This window comes from Nomascus leucogenys, chromosome 13, assembly GCF_006542625.1.
Source record: "Nomascus leucogenys isolate Asia chromosome 13, Asia_NLE_v1, whole genome shotgun sequence".
NCBI lineage: Eukaryota > Metazoa > Chordata > Mammalia > Primates > Hylobatidae > Nomascus > Nomascus leucogenys.
The window spans coordinates 35,667,322-35,685,143 of record NC_044393.1 but is presented as its reverse complement, the minus strand read 5'-3'; the positions used below and the strand labels follow the sequence as shown (position 1 = coordinate 35,685,143).

Genomic DNA, 17,822 nt, shown 5'->3' with positions numbered 1-17,822 from the left:
TGGCTGGGCTCACTGGCTCATGCTTGTAATCCCAACACTTTGGGAGACCAAGGCAGGACTGTTTGAGGCCAGGAGTTTGAGACCAGCCAAGGCAACACAGCAAGACCATCTCTACAAAAAATAAAAAAAATAAAACATACACAGGTTCTGAGGATTAGGAATTTTTTTTTTTAAAAGCAAATATAAAAATCAAGTGAGGTTCAAACATCTTCCTCTCATATCTCATTAAATTATGCATATCCCATTCTGGATACCAATGGACTAGAAAAATGTCTGTTAGCTTATGGATCAACTGATTAGCAATGGCTAACTCTGGGAAGGGTTTATACAGAGAACTCTGCATTCGAATTTTTTTGAATGAATACCAGAAAAAACCATCTCTACCACTACCATCATCCCCTGCTTCTCGCCTGATCCTAGTGAAGCTGTTCTCCAGGACCTCCTAAAAACTTGAGGCCTGACACAAAAATCCTCCTGAGTTATCCTAATTGACTCTGAGTATGTGGGATCCATAAAGGCTCTTTCAGCCCAAAGTCTTCAATCTACTCTTACTTATTTATTTTTTATTTTATTAATTATTCTTTATTTCATTTATTTTACTTTATTTTTTTGAGTCAGGGTCTTGCCCTGTCACCCAGGCTAGAATGCACTGACACGATCTTGGGTCACTGCAACCTCTGCCCCCCTGGGCTCAAGGGATCCTCCTACCTCAGCCTCCTGAGTAGCTGGGACCACAGACACACAACACCATGCCTGGCTAATTTTTTAAGGTTTTTGTAGAGATGAGGTCTCACTATATTGCCCAGGCTAGTTTCAAATTCGTGGGTTCAAGTGATTCTCCCACCTTGGCCTTCCAAAGTTCTGGGATTACAGGTATGAGCAACTGAGTCCTGCCATGAACACACTCTCGTTATCCACCCTGCTGTGCCCAATTGCAAGATTCTTTCCATCTTCGGAAAATCCCTCTAGAGATGTAATTTCAGGTTACATCCCAAGAAACACTAAAGACACTCACAAGGCAAGATGTTTACATATCGATTTTTTTCCTTGTTTTCCTCCTTGGAAGCAGCCTCACAGGTGGCCTGGATAGGACATGCAGGGAGAGCCTGAAAGGTTAAGAGAAATTAGAGGAATTATTAGCAGGGATAAACATCAAACATGCAAACTGCTGCAGCAAACCCTGACCTGGTAGCACGTTCTACCTTTTCCTGGGGGGAAAAACATGGGCCCAAGTGAATACCTGCAGCCTACCACAGAGAATGCCCCTCTCCCCCTAAACAGCCACAAGCTCCTTAGAGTTCAACACAAGAATCCTCAGGGGGCAGAATGCCCTTTCTGTTATGTAAGTATAGCATGCTCTTTACATGATTACTACGTGGTTAGGAGCCTGTTGTTAGGATGCTGGGCCAAAATGGCCTACTCTTGTAAATTGGAATGGGGACATACCTGAAGGAATGGGCCATTTATCCTCTTGCTAATTACCACCACACAAAGATGACATGCATCTCAGAGTGAACCACACAGGAGGGTTCTGGATGGCCAGCTGATTTAATCTCTTTCTAGGGATCTAAGGGGACATGACACCCCAGCCTCTAGCATCATGTGGCAAGGAAGCAAGGACTGGTGGGTGGGTGGGAGGGCATTCATATAGATGCAGCAGTTAAGAAGCAGAAGATTTGGGTGAGGTGACATTAAATTTGCAGCAGTTTTGGAGCAAATGTAAATTAGTTAGTGCAGGGAGGTTATCACACAATGATTTGACATGAGATAGTCTGTGTTTGTATGAACTTGAGCACATCTGTTAAACTTTCTAGGTCCAGTCTTCTCATCTGTAAAATTGGGGCTGGGTGGCTCACGCCTGTAATCCCAGCACTTTGGGAGGCTGAGGCGGGTGGATCACGTGAGGTCAGGAGTTCGAGACCAGCCTGGCTAACAAGGTGAAACCCTGTCTCTACTAAAAAGACAACAATTAGCTGGGCATGGTGGTGCACACCTGTAACCCCAGCTACTCAGGAGGCTGAGGCAGGAGAATCACTTGAACCCGGGAGGCGGAGGTTGCAGTGAGCCGAGATCACGCCACTGTACTCCAGCCTAGGCAATAGAGCGAGACTTGGTCTCAAAAATAAATAATAAATAAATACATAAAATTGGAACAACAACATCTGCCACATAAGGAAATAATCTCATGTGTGGCAAAGAGTAAGTATTCAAATAAATGAGTTTTATGAGAGTGGGAAACTAAATTTTATTATTTGCTCTGTTCTCCTCTTTTATGTTTCATATATTCAAAATTAAGGATGAAAAAAGGAGCTGGGTGTGGTGGTTCATGCCTGTAATCCCAACACTTTGGGAGATAGAGGTGGGAGGACTACTTGAGGCCAGAAGTTTGAGACCAGCCTGGGCAACACAGCGAGATCTCGTCTCTACATTTAAAAAAAAAAAAAAAAATTAGCCAGGTATGGTGGTGCATGCCTGTAGTCCCAGCTACTCAGAAGGCTGAGGTGGGAGGAACACTTCAGCCCAGGAGTTCAAGGCCATGATCACACCACTGCACTCCAGCCTGGGTGACACAGTGAGACTCTGACACTATAAAAACAAACAAGAAAGCAAAAAGGGAGGCAGTTTAAAATTCCAACACTAATTCTGAGTAAGTGACTTGGAAATACATTTTATGAGCCTTAAAAAAACTTTCCGAAAATATTTTTTGGCCTAGCAACTTCAATTTTGAGAATATACCCTAAGGAAATAAAAATCTTTATGTTCTAATTATTTACTTCATCATTATTTAGAATGACCCAAAACTGAGAACAACCGTAGTATTCAGCAGTAGAGGAACAATTCATGCATTACTTTTCATTCATTCTTTCAACAAATATATATTTTGTATCTACCAGGCACTGGGCTAGGTACAGAGCAAAGAGTGGGAAATCAAATATAAGTGCAGTTCTCGCTCTCAAGGACAATATAAACTTGTGGGTGAAAAGCAGACATTAAACAAATAAAACAAATACATATATAATTATATACCATGATGAATGCAATCAAAGAACAGAATGCTACTAGAGATGAAGTATCAGAAAGCACCAAATTTGGATTACAGGTGGGTCTCTCTGAGGAAGGATAAGTATAGAAAATAGTATTCCAGACACAGAGAACAGCATCTGTGGTAACCCAGAGGTGGGAGAAGGCTTGGTTGTGTGAGGAACCGAAAATCAGTGCAGGTATCACGCAGAAGGTGAGTTTGATGGGGATGGCAGGAGGAAGAAGGAAGAGATGAGCCTGGCAAAGTCAGATCATCCATTGCCAGGTAGGTCCTTGAATAGGGAGTTCAAATTTTATGTTAAGTGCATGAGGAAATCATTGAAGGTTTTTAAAGTGTAATCCATTTTCCATGTTAAAGAATTACTTGTTATTATATGAAAAATGGACTAGAAAGGGGCAAGAACAGAAGCATGGAAAAACGATGATACAAGGAAATGGATGCATTTGAGACATATTCTGGAATTAGAATTACTACATTTGGGCCAGGCGCAGTGGCTCACGCCTGTAATCCCAGCACTTTGGGACGCCGAGGCGGGTGGATCACTTGAGGTCTGGTGTTCGAGACCAGCTGACCAACATGGTGAAACCCCATCTTTACTAAAAATACAAAAAATTAGCCGGGTATGGTTGCACATGCCTGTAACCCCAGCTACTTGGGAGGTTGAGGTAGGAGAATTGCTTGAACCCGGGAGGTGGAGGTTGCAGTGAGCCAAGACTATGCCATTGCACTCCAGCCTGGGCAGAAAGAGCAAAACTCCGTCTAAAAAAAAAAAAAAAAAAAATTACTACATTTGGAGATGGAATGAAGGCAAAGTGGACTGGGAAGAGCAAGAGGCAGAAATGAAGAATGAAGGTTTCTATCTTTGATAATAATTAAAAAAAAAGATTGAATAAAGGAAATGCCAGCCCAAAGGGAACCAATTTTTGTCAGATGGAAGCAAGAGTTTTTTGTTTTTGTTTTTTTGGAGACAGGGTCTCGCTCTGTCACCCAGGCTGGAGTGCAGTGGCGCCATCATAGCTCATTGCAGCCTTGAACTCCTGGGCTGGAGGTATCTTACTGCCTCAGCCTCCTGAGTAACTGGGACTACAGGCACAGCACCACCATGCCTGGCTAATTTTTTAATTTTAATTTTTGTAGAGGTGGATCTTGCTATGTTGCCCAGGCTGGGAAGCAAGAGCTTTAAGAAAGGAGCAAATATATTTACCGGAAACCAGCATGACAGTGATAGGACAAATTAAAGTGAAAGACCCAAAGATAGGGAAATTAGGACCTCAAAATCCATCTGCCCTCACCTACTCAAGAGATTCCTTTCAGATTAAAACCCTGGAGGTTCTGCATGTTATTTTACTAACAGAGGCAATTACCCCGACCCTATGCTGTGAATACATAAAAGGAAGAAAAGAGTTTCCTGGGCTGGACTCTTACACACGCAGTAGAGACCATTATTTTAGATCAGAATTTCTCAGTTCACCCACAGTTTGCATTCTCTTTCTTCACATAGATTTCCACAGGTTTCCACCCAAGTGCAGGGCAGGATGAGATGTCAGTTTTTTAAGCCCTGATGGCTAATCCAGAAGCACTACTTTTCCTGCACATCTCTTCTCTAAAATGTAGAACAGACGTAGGGACAGCAAGACTCTTGAAAACAGTCTTCAATACAAAAATGTCAGGAATAACAAAGACTACATCTCACAGCCCTATCAGCATCCCTAGCTCCCTCAGTCATGATAAAGAAAAACTAGGTCTCCTGGTGGACTAAGGCTCCTAGAAAGAGTCAGGAAGAAACAGGAGCCATTGTTTAACAAGAGAGAAGAAAGGGCTTGCCCTGGAGAACACAGCGCTAGATGCAAAGGTTCAGAATGAAGAGCCTACGTCAGGGATGAGAACAAGGTGAATTCTACTCCTTTTGGTTTCTACTCTGAAAAACCTAGCTCACAGAGCTAGGAAGCAGCAGCTAGAGCAGAAGTCTATAAAACGTTAAACTCTCTAGAAACACTAGGTGGCATCGAAGACCGTTTCACCTCTTGCTTAAGCCTTAACTGGAACCAAGGCTAAGTACTCATTCATTTTTTAAAGACATGTCAGTTAAAAAAATTTTTTTTTTCGAATTTGTTGACATTTATTTTTTAAAAAGTATCCATCACATAATTTAACTTAGAAGCTCTCTTTGGGCTCCTCTCCTTATATCCTCTTCCTTCCCCTCTCACTGGTAAACCTGAAGTTTTATATTTATCATTACATTGCTTTATTTGTATCTCATATTTTTTGCTCCAAAACAATGTATTATTATTGCTAGTCTAGTTTTTGAGGAAAATGGAATCATGATTAAGTGGTGAGTTGCTTTTTTCTTTGGCTCAACATTACGTTCCTAAGATTCATCCTGGATGTTTACTTACTTCAGCTACTTCGTAGTGCTCCATTTGAGACCCTGTTAAAATTTACTTATCCATTCTACTACTGATGAATATTTGGGTTGTTTACAGTTAAAGGTCCTGCTTTGAGACAAATTTTTATATCTTTCTTGTGCGTGTGTGCAAGAATTTCAGGTATAGGTATCTTTAACCTTACCAGATAAGGCCAAATTGTTTTTCAAAGTAGCTGTACTAATTTATACTCCCACCAGCAATGTACAGTGTTCCAGTTCTGTATCCTTATCAACATTTGCTACTGTCAGACTTTGTATTAACTGATTTAAATTTCTCTGATTATTAATGAGGTTCATCATCTTTCCATAGCATACTGGTCAAAAGAGCTTCCTCTTCCGTGAAGTACCTAGTCAAGTGTTTTCCCCGTTGTCTTACTGGATTATTATTATTTTCAAAATGGAGTCTTGTTCTGTCACCCAGACTGGAGTGCAGTGGCACGATCTTGGCTCACTGCAGCCTCCAACTCCTGTGTTCAAGCAATTCTCCTTCCTCAGCCTCCCCCGTAGCTGGGATTACAGGCGCCCGCCACCACAATTGGCTAATTTTTTTTGTATTTTTTGTAGAGACGGGGTTTCACCATGTTGGCCAGGCTGGTCTCGAACTCCTGACCTTGTGATCTGCCTACCTCAGCCTCCCAAAGTGCTGGGATTACAGGCATGAACCACTGCACCCAGCCTACTTATTTTCTCAATAGTTTGTAGAAGTTCTTTATATATTCTGGATACTCTTCCTTTATCAGTTACCTGTGTTATCTTTTACCAAGGTTGTGGCCTTCCCTTTCATCTTCTTTATGGTATCATTTATGAAGAGGTTTTGCATTTTCATGTAAATTCATCAATCTTCCCTTTCATCAACATTTTAAGTCTTAAGAAATCCTTTCCTACTGTGAGATCAGAAGTATATTTTACTACATTATGATCTCTACATTTTATCATTTTTGTCCTTTAAATTTCAGTGTTTACAGGAACTGGAATTGGTTTTTGTGTTTGGTATGTGACAAGCATTCAATTTCATTTATTCCCACAGGGTTACCCATGGTCCCAGGCACTATTTATTGTGAAGACCATCTTTTCCCCACCCAAACTGCAAGAGCATTTCTGTCATAAACAGGTTTCCACTTACACATGGATCTGCTTCTGGGCTCTTTATTTCATTCCATTGGTCGATCTGTCTATCCCAGTGCCAATACAGAACTGTCTTAATTACTAAAATTTTATAATCTCTTTGTATCTGGTAAGGCAGGTCTCCTCACCTTGTTCTTCTTCTTCAGGAATGTCTTGGCTATTCTTGAATCTTTTCTCCTCCATATAAATTTTAGAATCAGCTTGTCAAGTTCCACAAAAAAACCTGTGGGGATTTTTATTGGAATTGCATTGAATCTATATATCTTGGGGGAGAATTGACATCTTTACAAAATTGAGCCTCCTAATCCATTGATCCTATCTCTTCACTAATTTAAGCTATTTTCCTTTAATGTCTTCAAACATTTTAATAATTTTCTCTAAATTGTTAAATCCATTCCTAGGTACTTTACATTTGGATGCTATTGTAATTGGCACCTTTTAAAAGGTATTATTAGGTTTTCTGTTTGTGGCCCATGTATAGAAATGCATTAAATTTTTATGCTGCTTCTGTATCTAGCAACCTTGCTAAAATAACTTATTAATTCTATAATATGTCTGATGAATCTGTGGGTTTTTCTGAAGACAATATTTGGTCTGTGAAAAATTTATATTTTGTCCCTTCCTTTGCAATCCTTATACCTTTCTTTTCTTGCCTAAATCTCCAGTACAGGTCTGAATCTCATTCACTTTTAAGTTTGAATCTCCTTTCAATATTCTCACCCAATAGTCACCAGTGCCTGAACACTAGAGTGATGGGAAATTTACTACCTTCCAAGGTAGGTCTTGGAACAGTTCTGTTTAAAACGACCCAACACCCAGACACACAATTTCTTTTGCATTTCCCTTATACTAAGCAATGTAAAACCCAGATGTCAGCGGGCATCTTCTCTGCCCCTTGCAAAGCCCAAACTCCCAACTCTCTGGACAGTGGAATTCTAAAGCACTTGTCACAGTTCCTGCTAATTCCCATAGGACTTTGACTCTGATTCACTTATTTTGGGACAACTCATCAATGTAGAGGCAATTTCACCCATCTCAACTCAGATGTCACACTCAGTCCCATCACTAGATGATACACACATGCCTTCTTCACCTGGTAATCTAAGAGATGTGAGGTCCTGAGGAAGGTCACATCTCACATTGCACAGATTCTGACTATTTCACTGGTTTCACCTCTTTCCCTCTTTCTTTCTCTCCTATCCCATTCCTCTCAGCAGCTAAGCCTTTTTTTTTTTTTTTTTTTTTTTTGAGACAGAGACTCACTCTGGTAGCCAGGAGGCTGGAGGGCAGTGCGGTGATCACTGTAGCTCACTGTAGCTCCTGTAGCTCTATAAAGTTAGCACTATAGCTCACACTGTAGCCTCCAAGTGTTGGGCTCAAATGATTCTCCCACCTCAGCTCCCTAAGTAGCTAGAACTACAGGCATGTGCCATCACGCCTGGCTACTTAAAAAAATTTTTTTTGTAGAGATAAGGTCTTGCTACATTGCCTTGGCTGGTCTTAAACTCCTGGCCTCAATCTTCCCGCATTGGCTTCCCAAAGTGCTGGGAGATTACAGGCATGAACAACTGCACCCAGCCAGGAGCTAACCCAATTTTATCTTTTTGTTTCTTTTTAAACCTTGATAATGCCTTAAAGACCTCAATTTTCCCTGAAAATGGGAGCTTCTGAGTGGTTTTTCAAAGTATTTCTTTTGAATAAATTCAATGATTCCTAGAAAGACAAATGCTGGTGAACAAAAAAGCTCCAGCTTGTAATTAGGATGAAAGCCACCGCCTAGAATTTCTCATCAGGTGGGCATTCACAGAAATGCTACAGTCTCCTTTTAGCCTGTCACATATCTGAAAACAGTTGTCATGTCCTATGCGTGTTGTTCCTTTAGTTATTCACCCCCATGGTCCAGTTTCTCTCCAGAACAACATCCAATTTGGTGATATTCCTTTTTATAGAGACCTGACCACAAGACTCCTGACACAGTTCAAACTAGGCACAGCAACTTCTTTATTCTAGATGTTATATATCCATCGAAGCAAACTAAGTCCATTAGATTTATTTCCCATATTTAAAAAATTCTGCTTTAAAAATATTACAAAAAGAATATGCTTGTTTTAAGTCAAATAATTTAGTAGAAAACAAAGTTCCCTATTATGTCTCTCCTCTTTACCAGCCCCCTTGTAGGCAGCCACTGTTGACAATTTGTAGTCTTTCAGACTTAAAAAAAAAAAAGCATCAACATACCCAGACACAGATATACATATTTTTGAAAACAAAAATGAAATTATCCCACGTTTTCTCACATAACAATATGACTTAGAGATCTACGTAAACACATTTATTTTAATGATAGTATAGAATATCATAATGGATATAAGAAATCATCTGGCCATTCTATTTGAGAGATATTTGCTTTTTTATCTTCTTTGCTATTATAAATAATGCTGTCATAAACATCCTTGTACAAATATGTATTTGTATAATGAGGGTTTTTCTGTTAAGAATCTCAGAAGCTTGGTCAGAAAACTCAAATATTTAAATACTGATTGGTACTGCCAAAATCATCCCTCCAATGCAATACCAATTTAAACTCCCCCACCTGTAAGTCTCTGCAGCCCCATATTTTTGTCCACATTTGATATATATCTTTTTAAATTTTCAAATCTGATAGGTCCAAAATAATGGTTAGCTTTTATCTGTATTTCCCTGATTACTAGATATAGTTGATCTTCTTTTCATATCTTTATAGACCATTTGTATTTCTTCTGTAAATTGCCAATTTCTTGACTGGATTGTTTACCTTTTACTCACAGGTTTGTATATTCTGGAACATTCTTTATCTACCTATGGCAAATAGATTCTCCCAGTTGGCCACTTTTTTATGACATCATTTGTCACAAAGATGTTTCACATTTTAATACACTTACTATCTTTCAAACTTTTCCATTCTGGCATCTAAATCTTGTAAGTAGCTTAGAAAGGCCTTCCCCATCTGATGGTTATTAAAAATATTATTCTATGACAGCAGACACAAATTGGTTTGTTTGCACTATGTGCTATTTCTCCTCTTCCCTCCCCGGGCTGACTGATCCAAGCACAGTCATACCTGACTCATACTGAGCCAATCATCTTCTCTCCCAGGATTTTGAAAACTAGGAACAAGCAGGGGCTTTCCTAGAAGGGCCCCAAAGCCACCAAGATCGGCTCTACCTGAGACTTGGTACTCCAACTTACCTTCTGATTCTGCCCGCTCCTCCAGCGTCTTCCCAAATCAATAGTTCTGTTTGTTTTTGCTTAATTTAGTTGAGTTGATTTCTCTTGCTTTTAACTAGAGGACCTTAACTGATTTAGCAATTACTATCAGAGTGGGTTGTAGTTGAGAGACTGCTAGGGGAAACGTGGGTGATGTTACTGGGTTCAGATGGAAGGAAAGAAACTGACAACCAATTGCCAGGATGGGAAAGAGCAAGCTGCTCACAGTTCATAGCTGCACAACTACTATTTTAGTTATTGCTTGCAATTACCTGTGATGTGTTCAAGCTGGTGGTAAAAGAGTAGGGGTGTCCCAATTAAAAGGAGAGAGGAAATGTTGAAACCAAGGAGTAGGATTACTTCTGACAATATTAGAGAACAAAACAAGAAATATCCCAGCTCCAATATCAAATGCTCACCTTGAAATGAAAACCCAAGACTTGGGGCCTTTACATTACTATGTATGTATTTTGCTAAACGAAATGTTAAGATTTCCAAATTTTGCTAGTTGCTGAATTTTAATGCCACAGAATTCACATCTTTCCTGGGTTGCTCATGAGAAAGATAAGGCTTTAAGTGAGACAACAGAAATGATGATAAAAGAGAGGACCTGAAGAAAGCTAATTTCCAAAAATCTCTATTATGCTCTCTACTGCATCTTGCTGTCATGATGAAAACTGCCCCACAACCCAGGCTGCATTGCTCACACATTACCAGAATGCAAGCATAACATGACCTGAGGGTAAAATACATAAATAAGGTAGAAAAGTAAAATGCTGGACAGGCACAGTAGCTCATGCCTGTAATCCCAGCACTCTGGGAGACCAAGGTGGGAGGACTGCTTGAGATCAGGAGTTCAAGACTAGCCTGGGCAACACAGCAAGACCCCCGTCTCTACAGGGGGAAAAAAAAGTAAAGAGCTAATAAATAATCAGAAGAAACTACAGGAATTCACTAAGCTGAATCATTACAAATGACAGGAACAATTGTTGATATAGATTTTGGAGATGTTATAACAAAGAAGGGAGAGTATGACTTTTGGTTAAAGCCGAATTTCTTTTCTTTTTTGAGATGGAGTCTCGTTCTGTCCCCCAGGCTGGAGAGCAGTGGTGCAATCTTGGCTCACTGCAACCTCCGCCTCCCGGGTTCAAGCGATTCTCCTGCCTCAGCCTCCCGAGTAGCTGGGATTACAGGCACTCCTCACCACGCCTGGCTAATTTTTGTATTTTTAGTAGAGACAGGGTTTTAGCATGTTGGTCAGGCTGGTCTCAAACTCCTGACCTCAAGTGATCTGCCTGCCTCAGCCTCCCAAAGTTCTGGGATTACGGGCATGAGCCATTGTGCCCAGCCTGGATAAAGCCAAATTTCTAATTAGGTATGGTCAAAAGAACTTCTGCAGGTAGTGTAACAGCTCAGGTAACTGGCCATGGTTTTAATGTTGAGCTAGGCTCGCCAGTGGAAACCTGGACTGAATGCTGGATTTAGTGAGGTGATAATGAAAAGCCAGAAAAACCTGGGCACAAAGTAGAGGAGACCAGAGTGGCATATGGACTCTAAAGGCTCAGCCTTCTACTGACACCTTCAGTATGCCCTTGATGGGATCCACAACACATGCCTTGCTGAGGCTATACACTGGTGAGGAAAGCACTGGAATCTTTCAGAAGTGCTTTCCTGGCTGTCCTCAGCAGAGTGAGATGCTAGTGGAAGGGACTGCTTCAAAATGGGATTCTTGATCTAAGTGGGCTAGAAAGACTGTTGGAGACCATGATCAGATGTTTATGGCTGTGAATAATTCACTGTGAAGCTCCCAGTAATGGAAATGGAAAGTAGCTTTCCATGTCAGTTTAGGCAGCCTACTAGACTACCATGCTAGAGAGAGGGCCCCCTCATCCAACTCGTAGGCCTGGGTCATTTCAGACCCAGAACCCTTCAATAACCGGGAGGTCAGGCATCTGTAAGGAGGAACCCTGCCACAGCACATTAACACACATAAATTATAAACTTCCCTCCTCATCTTTTCTTAATAACCTGCAGATATTTACCATGGAAACTGTACTAGGTAAAGGGAAATGCATCTTTTGGGGTCTGCTAGGTTCTGGCCTTGAGGTAACTAATTGCTAGGAACTCAGAATGTCGCTAAGATATGCTAGTTAGAACGGAGCCTTTGCAGGCCAGCTGATGGACGGAATTTTGGCCTGAGGTGGCTTCACATTAGGACCTATTAATCTATCTAATCTATCTTATCTGTCTATCTGTCTGTCTGCCTGTCTGTCCGTCTGTCAGGGCCTCCAAAAGGGCGGGAAAGAAACTAGATGCTCCCGGCTCTGTGAAGTTGGCTAGACCTCCCTCTGTGCCACCTTGATTTTCAATAACATTGGCCATTAGGTGATGCCCAAAGACACACAGATTCCCTAGCCCACTGGATAAGAACCATCACAGAAAGAGCAAATGTAAGCTCCCAGAGCAGTGATCTCTTTAGCAAAAGGCAAAGTCTCCATGTGAACCGCAGGATCTTAAGTGCTACAGAAGACTTTGCAGATTTGCGGTTACTTTTCCAGACATACTCTACTTCCTGCAGATTAACATATAACTCCTGGTACCCAGACTACTGCTAGGGGTAAGCGTGTGTTCTTTTTGTGTGGACTACTTGAAGCAGTTTTTCTTGCTCATGGCAAGAGCAGCCTCAGTGATAGATCATCTTGACTTTTCTGTGTCGTGATCTGGTTCATCAAGATTTTGTCTGTTTCACAGGACATTACCTTGACAACTACGCTAATGACATCAATGTGAGACATGAAGAGCAGGAAGTTATGTATCTTAGATGTACATGTTAGACATAAAAATACAGTGGCCTGCCACCTCAGCCAAATTTTCTGAAAGTCAAAGGCCTGCAGCACGTCAGGGTATCTCCTCCAGCATAAAGGACAACTTGTTGCCCCTTGCCCCACCACCCTTCTCCTGCTAATAAAGAGGAGCAATGCTTGCGGGGCCATTTTGAGTTTTGGAGACAGCAAATACCTTATCCTTGCATCCAACTCTGATCTCTCAATTTAATCCATCTAATCCATCTAATCAATCTACCTACCTACCTACCTACCTAGAGACAAGATCTCGCTCTGTCACACAGGCTGCAGTGCAGTGGTGCAATCACAGCTCACTGCAGCCTCAAACTCCTAGGCTCAAGCAATACCCCACCTCAGCCTCCCCAGTAGCTGGAATTACGGGTGCACACCACCATGGCCAGCTAATTTTTTGAAGAGGCAGGCTTTCGCCATGTTGCCCAGGCTGGTCTTGAGCTCCTGGACTCAAAGCAATCTGCCTGCCTCATCTCCCAAAGTGCTAGGATTAAAGGCATGAGCCACTGTGCCCAGCCTCTGACCAATTTATTGAGTGATCTGAAAAGAGAAGGTGCTCCTGCTGGTCCAGGCCACAGAGAAATAAGCTCTGGTAGATTGTATGGAGCTCTAAAGTGTTTGTAATAAGGTAAACAGAAGAATCGTAATGAAAAACCCTAAAATATGGATATAAGACCATGATCCTATTGGCAAGACCATGCTCCTAGCCTAGTACTGGGCTCTAGGGTAGAGACTGTAAGCCTGATCACAGACAGGTATCCAAATGACTTCAACTCCCCGTCGTAAACTAGGGTTTTTGTTGTGCGTATGTTTTTTTTTTGAGACAGAGTTTCGCTCTTGTCGCCCAGGCTAGAGTGCAATGGTGTGGTCTCGGCTCAATGCAACCTCTGCCTCCTGGGTTCAAGCGATTCTCCTGCCTCAACCTCCCGAGTAGCTGGGATTACAGGCATTTGCCACCACGCCAAGCTAATTTTTGTATTTTTAGTAGAGACGGGGTTTCACCATGTTGGCCAGGCTGGTCTTGAACTTCTGACCTCAGGTGATCCACCCAACTCAGCCTCTCAAAGTGCAGGGATTACAGGCATGAGCCACCGGGCTTGTCTCGTAAGCTAGGTATTATGTGATCCAATTAGCCATAGATTTGGACATGCCCAGCAGAATCCCATTATCAGCTAGAAGTGATCTCTATAAAATGCTTACCACACAACCCACTGCCTCAATAGATACTTCTGAGTTCCTACTGACATCAACAGTTAACAGAAGAAAAAGTCCAGCCTGGTATATAAACTGCTTGGTGAGACATGCTGGCCCATGCTGGGCTGGAAGTAGACTGCTATGGGGTATACTACTTAAGTGATGGCTTTGAATGTGTATAAAAGAGAAATTCTCCTAGTGAAGAGAAACTTTAAGCAAATTATCACACCACTTATCTCACTGGAGGTCAGGATCTAAACCAATCGCTGGGTAGTGGATAACTAGAACAAGAAAAGAAATATTTATGTTCCATGTGAATGCTCACAAGATGGCACTCATTGCTAGAAACCCAGGTGATGATGGTCAGCCCTTTCCCTCACTACCCTAGTGCTGGCCCAATGAGCTTGTGAACACGGTTGCCATGGTAGCACAGCAAATGGCTCTCACCACAATCTCTATCTGAATTTACCTATCATGCCTCCAGGAATACCATCAACATCCAGGGATTTACTGAAATACCTTATCATGGAGTCTCAGGGAATATTGTCTCCAAACAAATAATTCGCTTCATGCTTATGTAAATTTAATGTTATGGAAAAAGAAAAGAACTAATTTGACAGAAAAAAAGTATAGTAATGGGATCACATACCCGATCACACAGAAGCAGTTGGTATTATAGATTACAAAACAGTATAATGCCTAGCACAGATCCAGCTATGGTACTGAGGCTGGAGTGCTGTCTTGTGAGATGTGGTAAATTTTTTTTTTTTTTTTTGAGACGGAGTTTCACTCTTGTCGCCCAGGCTGGAGTGCAATGGCACAATCTTGGCTCACTGCAACCTCCGCCTCCCGGGTTCAAGCAATTCTCCTGCCTCAGTCTCAGCCTTCCAAGTAGCTGGGATTACAGGCACGTGCCACCACGCCTGGCTAATTTTTGTATTTTTAGTAGAGATGGGATTGCGCCATGTTAGCCAGGCTGGTCTTGAACTCCTGGCTTCAGATGATCTGCCCGCCTTGGCCTCCCAAAGTGCTGGGATTACAGGTGTGAGCCACTGTGCCCGGCAGGATGTGGTAAATCTTATCAATCAATAATGAACATTAAATGGTGCTATTTTTCCAATAGCCCCCAAAAAGGGTCCAAGCTACTCTGTTAACTCTTGCCTGGTAAATGGTCTCCCACTTCAACTCTTACCTCTCCCTTTTATCTATTCTCTATATTGTAGTTAGTTATTTTCTCAAAATGCAAATCTGACATCACTCACCACTCCCCCTAAGCCCTTCTGTCATGGAGCAGATATGAATGGTGACCCACTGACCCAATAACCATTCTTCCTTTACCAGACCTCCTATTCTGTGAGGTTATCCATCCATATCCCACATGAATATCTAAAAAAAATTTTTTCTTGAGACACGGTCTGGCTCTGTTGTCCAGGCTGGGGTGCAGTCAGTGGAGTGAATCTGACTCACTGCAACCTCCACCTCCTGGGCTCAAGCGATACTCCCACCTCATCTCCCAAGTAGCTGAGACTGCAGGCATATACCACTATGCTCAGTTAATTTTTGTATTTTGTTGTTGTTGTAGAGATGGGGTTTCACCATGTTGCCCAGGCTGGTTTCGAACTCCTGTGCTCAAGGCAATCTGCCTGCCTCAGCCTCTCAACGTGTTGGGATTATAGGTGTGAGCCAGCATGCCTGGCCTTGACCCAGGAGTAATCTGGATTAGTCTCAGCCAACCACAGTAACCTTATTTTCTCCCTTGCTCACGACTGGTTTAAGAAGGAGCATGTGACGAGAGAAGTCTCCATAAGCTTTTGGGAAAATTTTTCCCACTGATAAAAAAGGAGCCAGCCTATAAGGCAAAGCTGACACATGGCTTAGTGGAAAGTTGTGAAGGAAACTGATGGTTTAGCAATGCCCCAGCTGATTTATTTACCAACTCTGGAACTGCTCCTCTGTGTCCTTAAATCCATCCCCCATTTCCTAGTCATGACCACATTAGGTCAATCTACTAGCACTTCTGATATTAAACCTGTAACCCCTAACTGTATTCCCCGCAACTACTCTGGTCTGTCCATGGGCTGTTCTCCTTACAGAAGCCAGAATCATTTTTTCTTTTTTTTGAGATGGAGTCCCCCTCTGTTGCCCAGGCTGCAGTGCAGTGGCGCAATCTCGGCTCACTGCAACCGCCGCCTCCTGGGTTCTGGCCATTCTCCTGCCTCAGCCTCCTGAGTAGCTGGGACTACAGGTGCCCACCATCACGCCCAGCTAATTTTTTGTATTTTTTTTTTTTTTTTTTGAGACAGAGTCTCGCTGTCTCCCAGGCTGGAGTGCAGTGGCGCGGTCTCGGCTCACTGCAGGCTCCGCCCCCCGGGGGTTCCCGCCATTCTCCTGCCTCAGCCTCCGAATTTTTTGTATTTTTAGTAGAGACAGGGTTTCACCATGTTAGCCAGGATGGTCTCGATCTCCTGACCTTGTGATCCGCCCGCCTTGGCCTCCCAAAGTGCTGGGATTACAGGCGTGAGCCACCGTGCCCAGCCGAGTCATTTTTTCAAGATGTAAATCTGGCTGCTCTATGGCTTGCCACTTCTCTCATGACTATCTGCAAGGTCTGTGGTCTGGCCAGACTAGTTTCACCTCTTATCCTCCTTTGAAGTTCTGCTCTTCAGCTGCACAAAGCCCTGTCATGTTCTGGATGTGCCCTCCTTCAGCACACTCACTCCTGACAATTCTCCTGCTATTTCCAGTGCCTGGAAGGCTCCCCACTCCCCTTTCCCCACCACCCTTGCCTATGATTAGGTATCAATTAAAATATCATTTATTCGAGGAAGCTCTTCTTTTGTTTTTTTTGTCTCGCTCTGTCGCCAGGCCAGAGTGCAGTGGCGTGACCTTGGCTCACTGCAACCTCCGCCTCCTGGGTTCAAGCAATTCTCCTGCCTCGGCCTCCTGAGTAGCTGGGACTACAGGCACATGCCACCACACCCAGCTAATTTTTTTATTTTTAGTAGAGACAGGGTTTCACCAAGTCGGCCAGGATGGTCTCGATCTCTTGACCTCGTGATCTGCCCGCCTCAGCCTCCCAAAGTGCTGGGATTACAGGCGTGAGTCACCATGCTGGCCAGAAGCTCTTCTGATCTGGGATCAGAACTGGTAGGCTAGGATCACCAACTGGTGGTTTACAAACATATTCTGCTTCCTTGTGGGAATTATAAAAAATATGAATCTAAATACTCAAGATAAGACCTGTGCTCTGCAGTCTCCCATGGACGTCATTTCCCACACTGATCTATCCCACTGTCTACTTTAAACACTGACACCCCTGCTCTAGACTCAAAAAGGCAACCTCTTAATATGGATGCCTACAAATATGCACCAGTCCTTCACTTGCTGTACTGCTGTTTGAACTTACACAGTTATATTTGTTCTTGTTTGTGGGGTTTCCCTCCTGGACAGTGAGTTCCTTGAGAATAGGGATTGGATCTGTTTCTGCTCCTCATCATATCACTGGCAACTAGAATACTACCTGACAAATATTAGATGCTTGCTAAGTATTTATTAAACAAAAGAAGTAAGAGATGGGATGATGACTGAATGGATGGGTAGATTAGGGAGGTGAGGCAAATCTCACTTCATTTCCTATCCATGATCATACAGGGAGTCAGATAAACTTGGTAAAACATTTCTCACCTCTTAAACATTAAAAGCCCATTTTTTACTTCATGACTCCAAAGGTCTGAAAGGTCTGACTTTACGTCTGCCTTCTTCCCTGCTGATACACCAGCCTCAGCAAAGTACTCACGTTGAATTCCTCCCTGAAGAGCTTATTGTCGTCTGCCATTCTCCGGTTAATTTCCTCTTCCAGCTTGTCCACGGGCAGGGGTGGGTACTTCCTGTTGGTGCTTGGGGATCTGGCCAGAAGTGGCACACTCTGGGGCTC

General features: G+C 42.6%; 1 protein-coding gene across 7 annotated transcripts in view; it reads right to left on the bottom strand.

The window, feature by feature from the left end:
* PTPRA (protein tyrosine phosphatase receptor type A) overlaps positions 1-17,822 on the bottom strand; it is a 173,190-nt gene that overhangs the window by 30,249 nt on the left and 125,119 nt on the right. For all 7 annotated transcript variants that reach the window (XM_030826509.1, XM_030826511.1, XM_012511887.2 and 4 more), the window contains 2 exons: positions 17,685-17,821; positions 1,016-1,106 (listed from right to left, as the gene is read on the bottom strand). In XM_030826509.1, coding sequence (XP_030682369.1) covers positions 1,016-1,106; positions 17,685-17,821 — 228 coding nt within the window. The remainder of the gene's footprint in view (positions 1-1,015; positions 1,107-17,684; position 17,822) is intronic.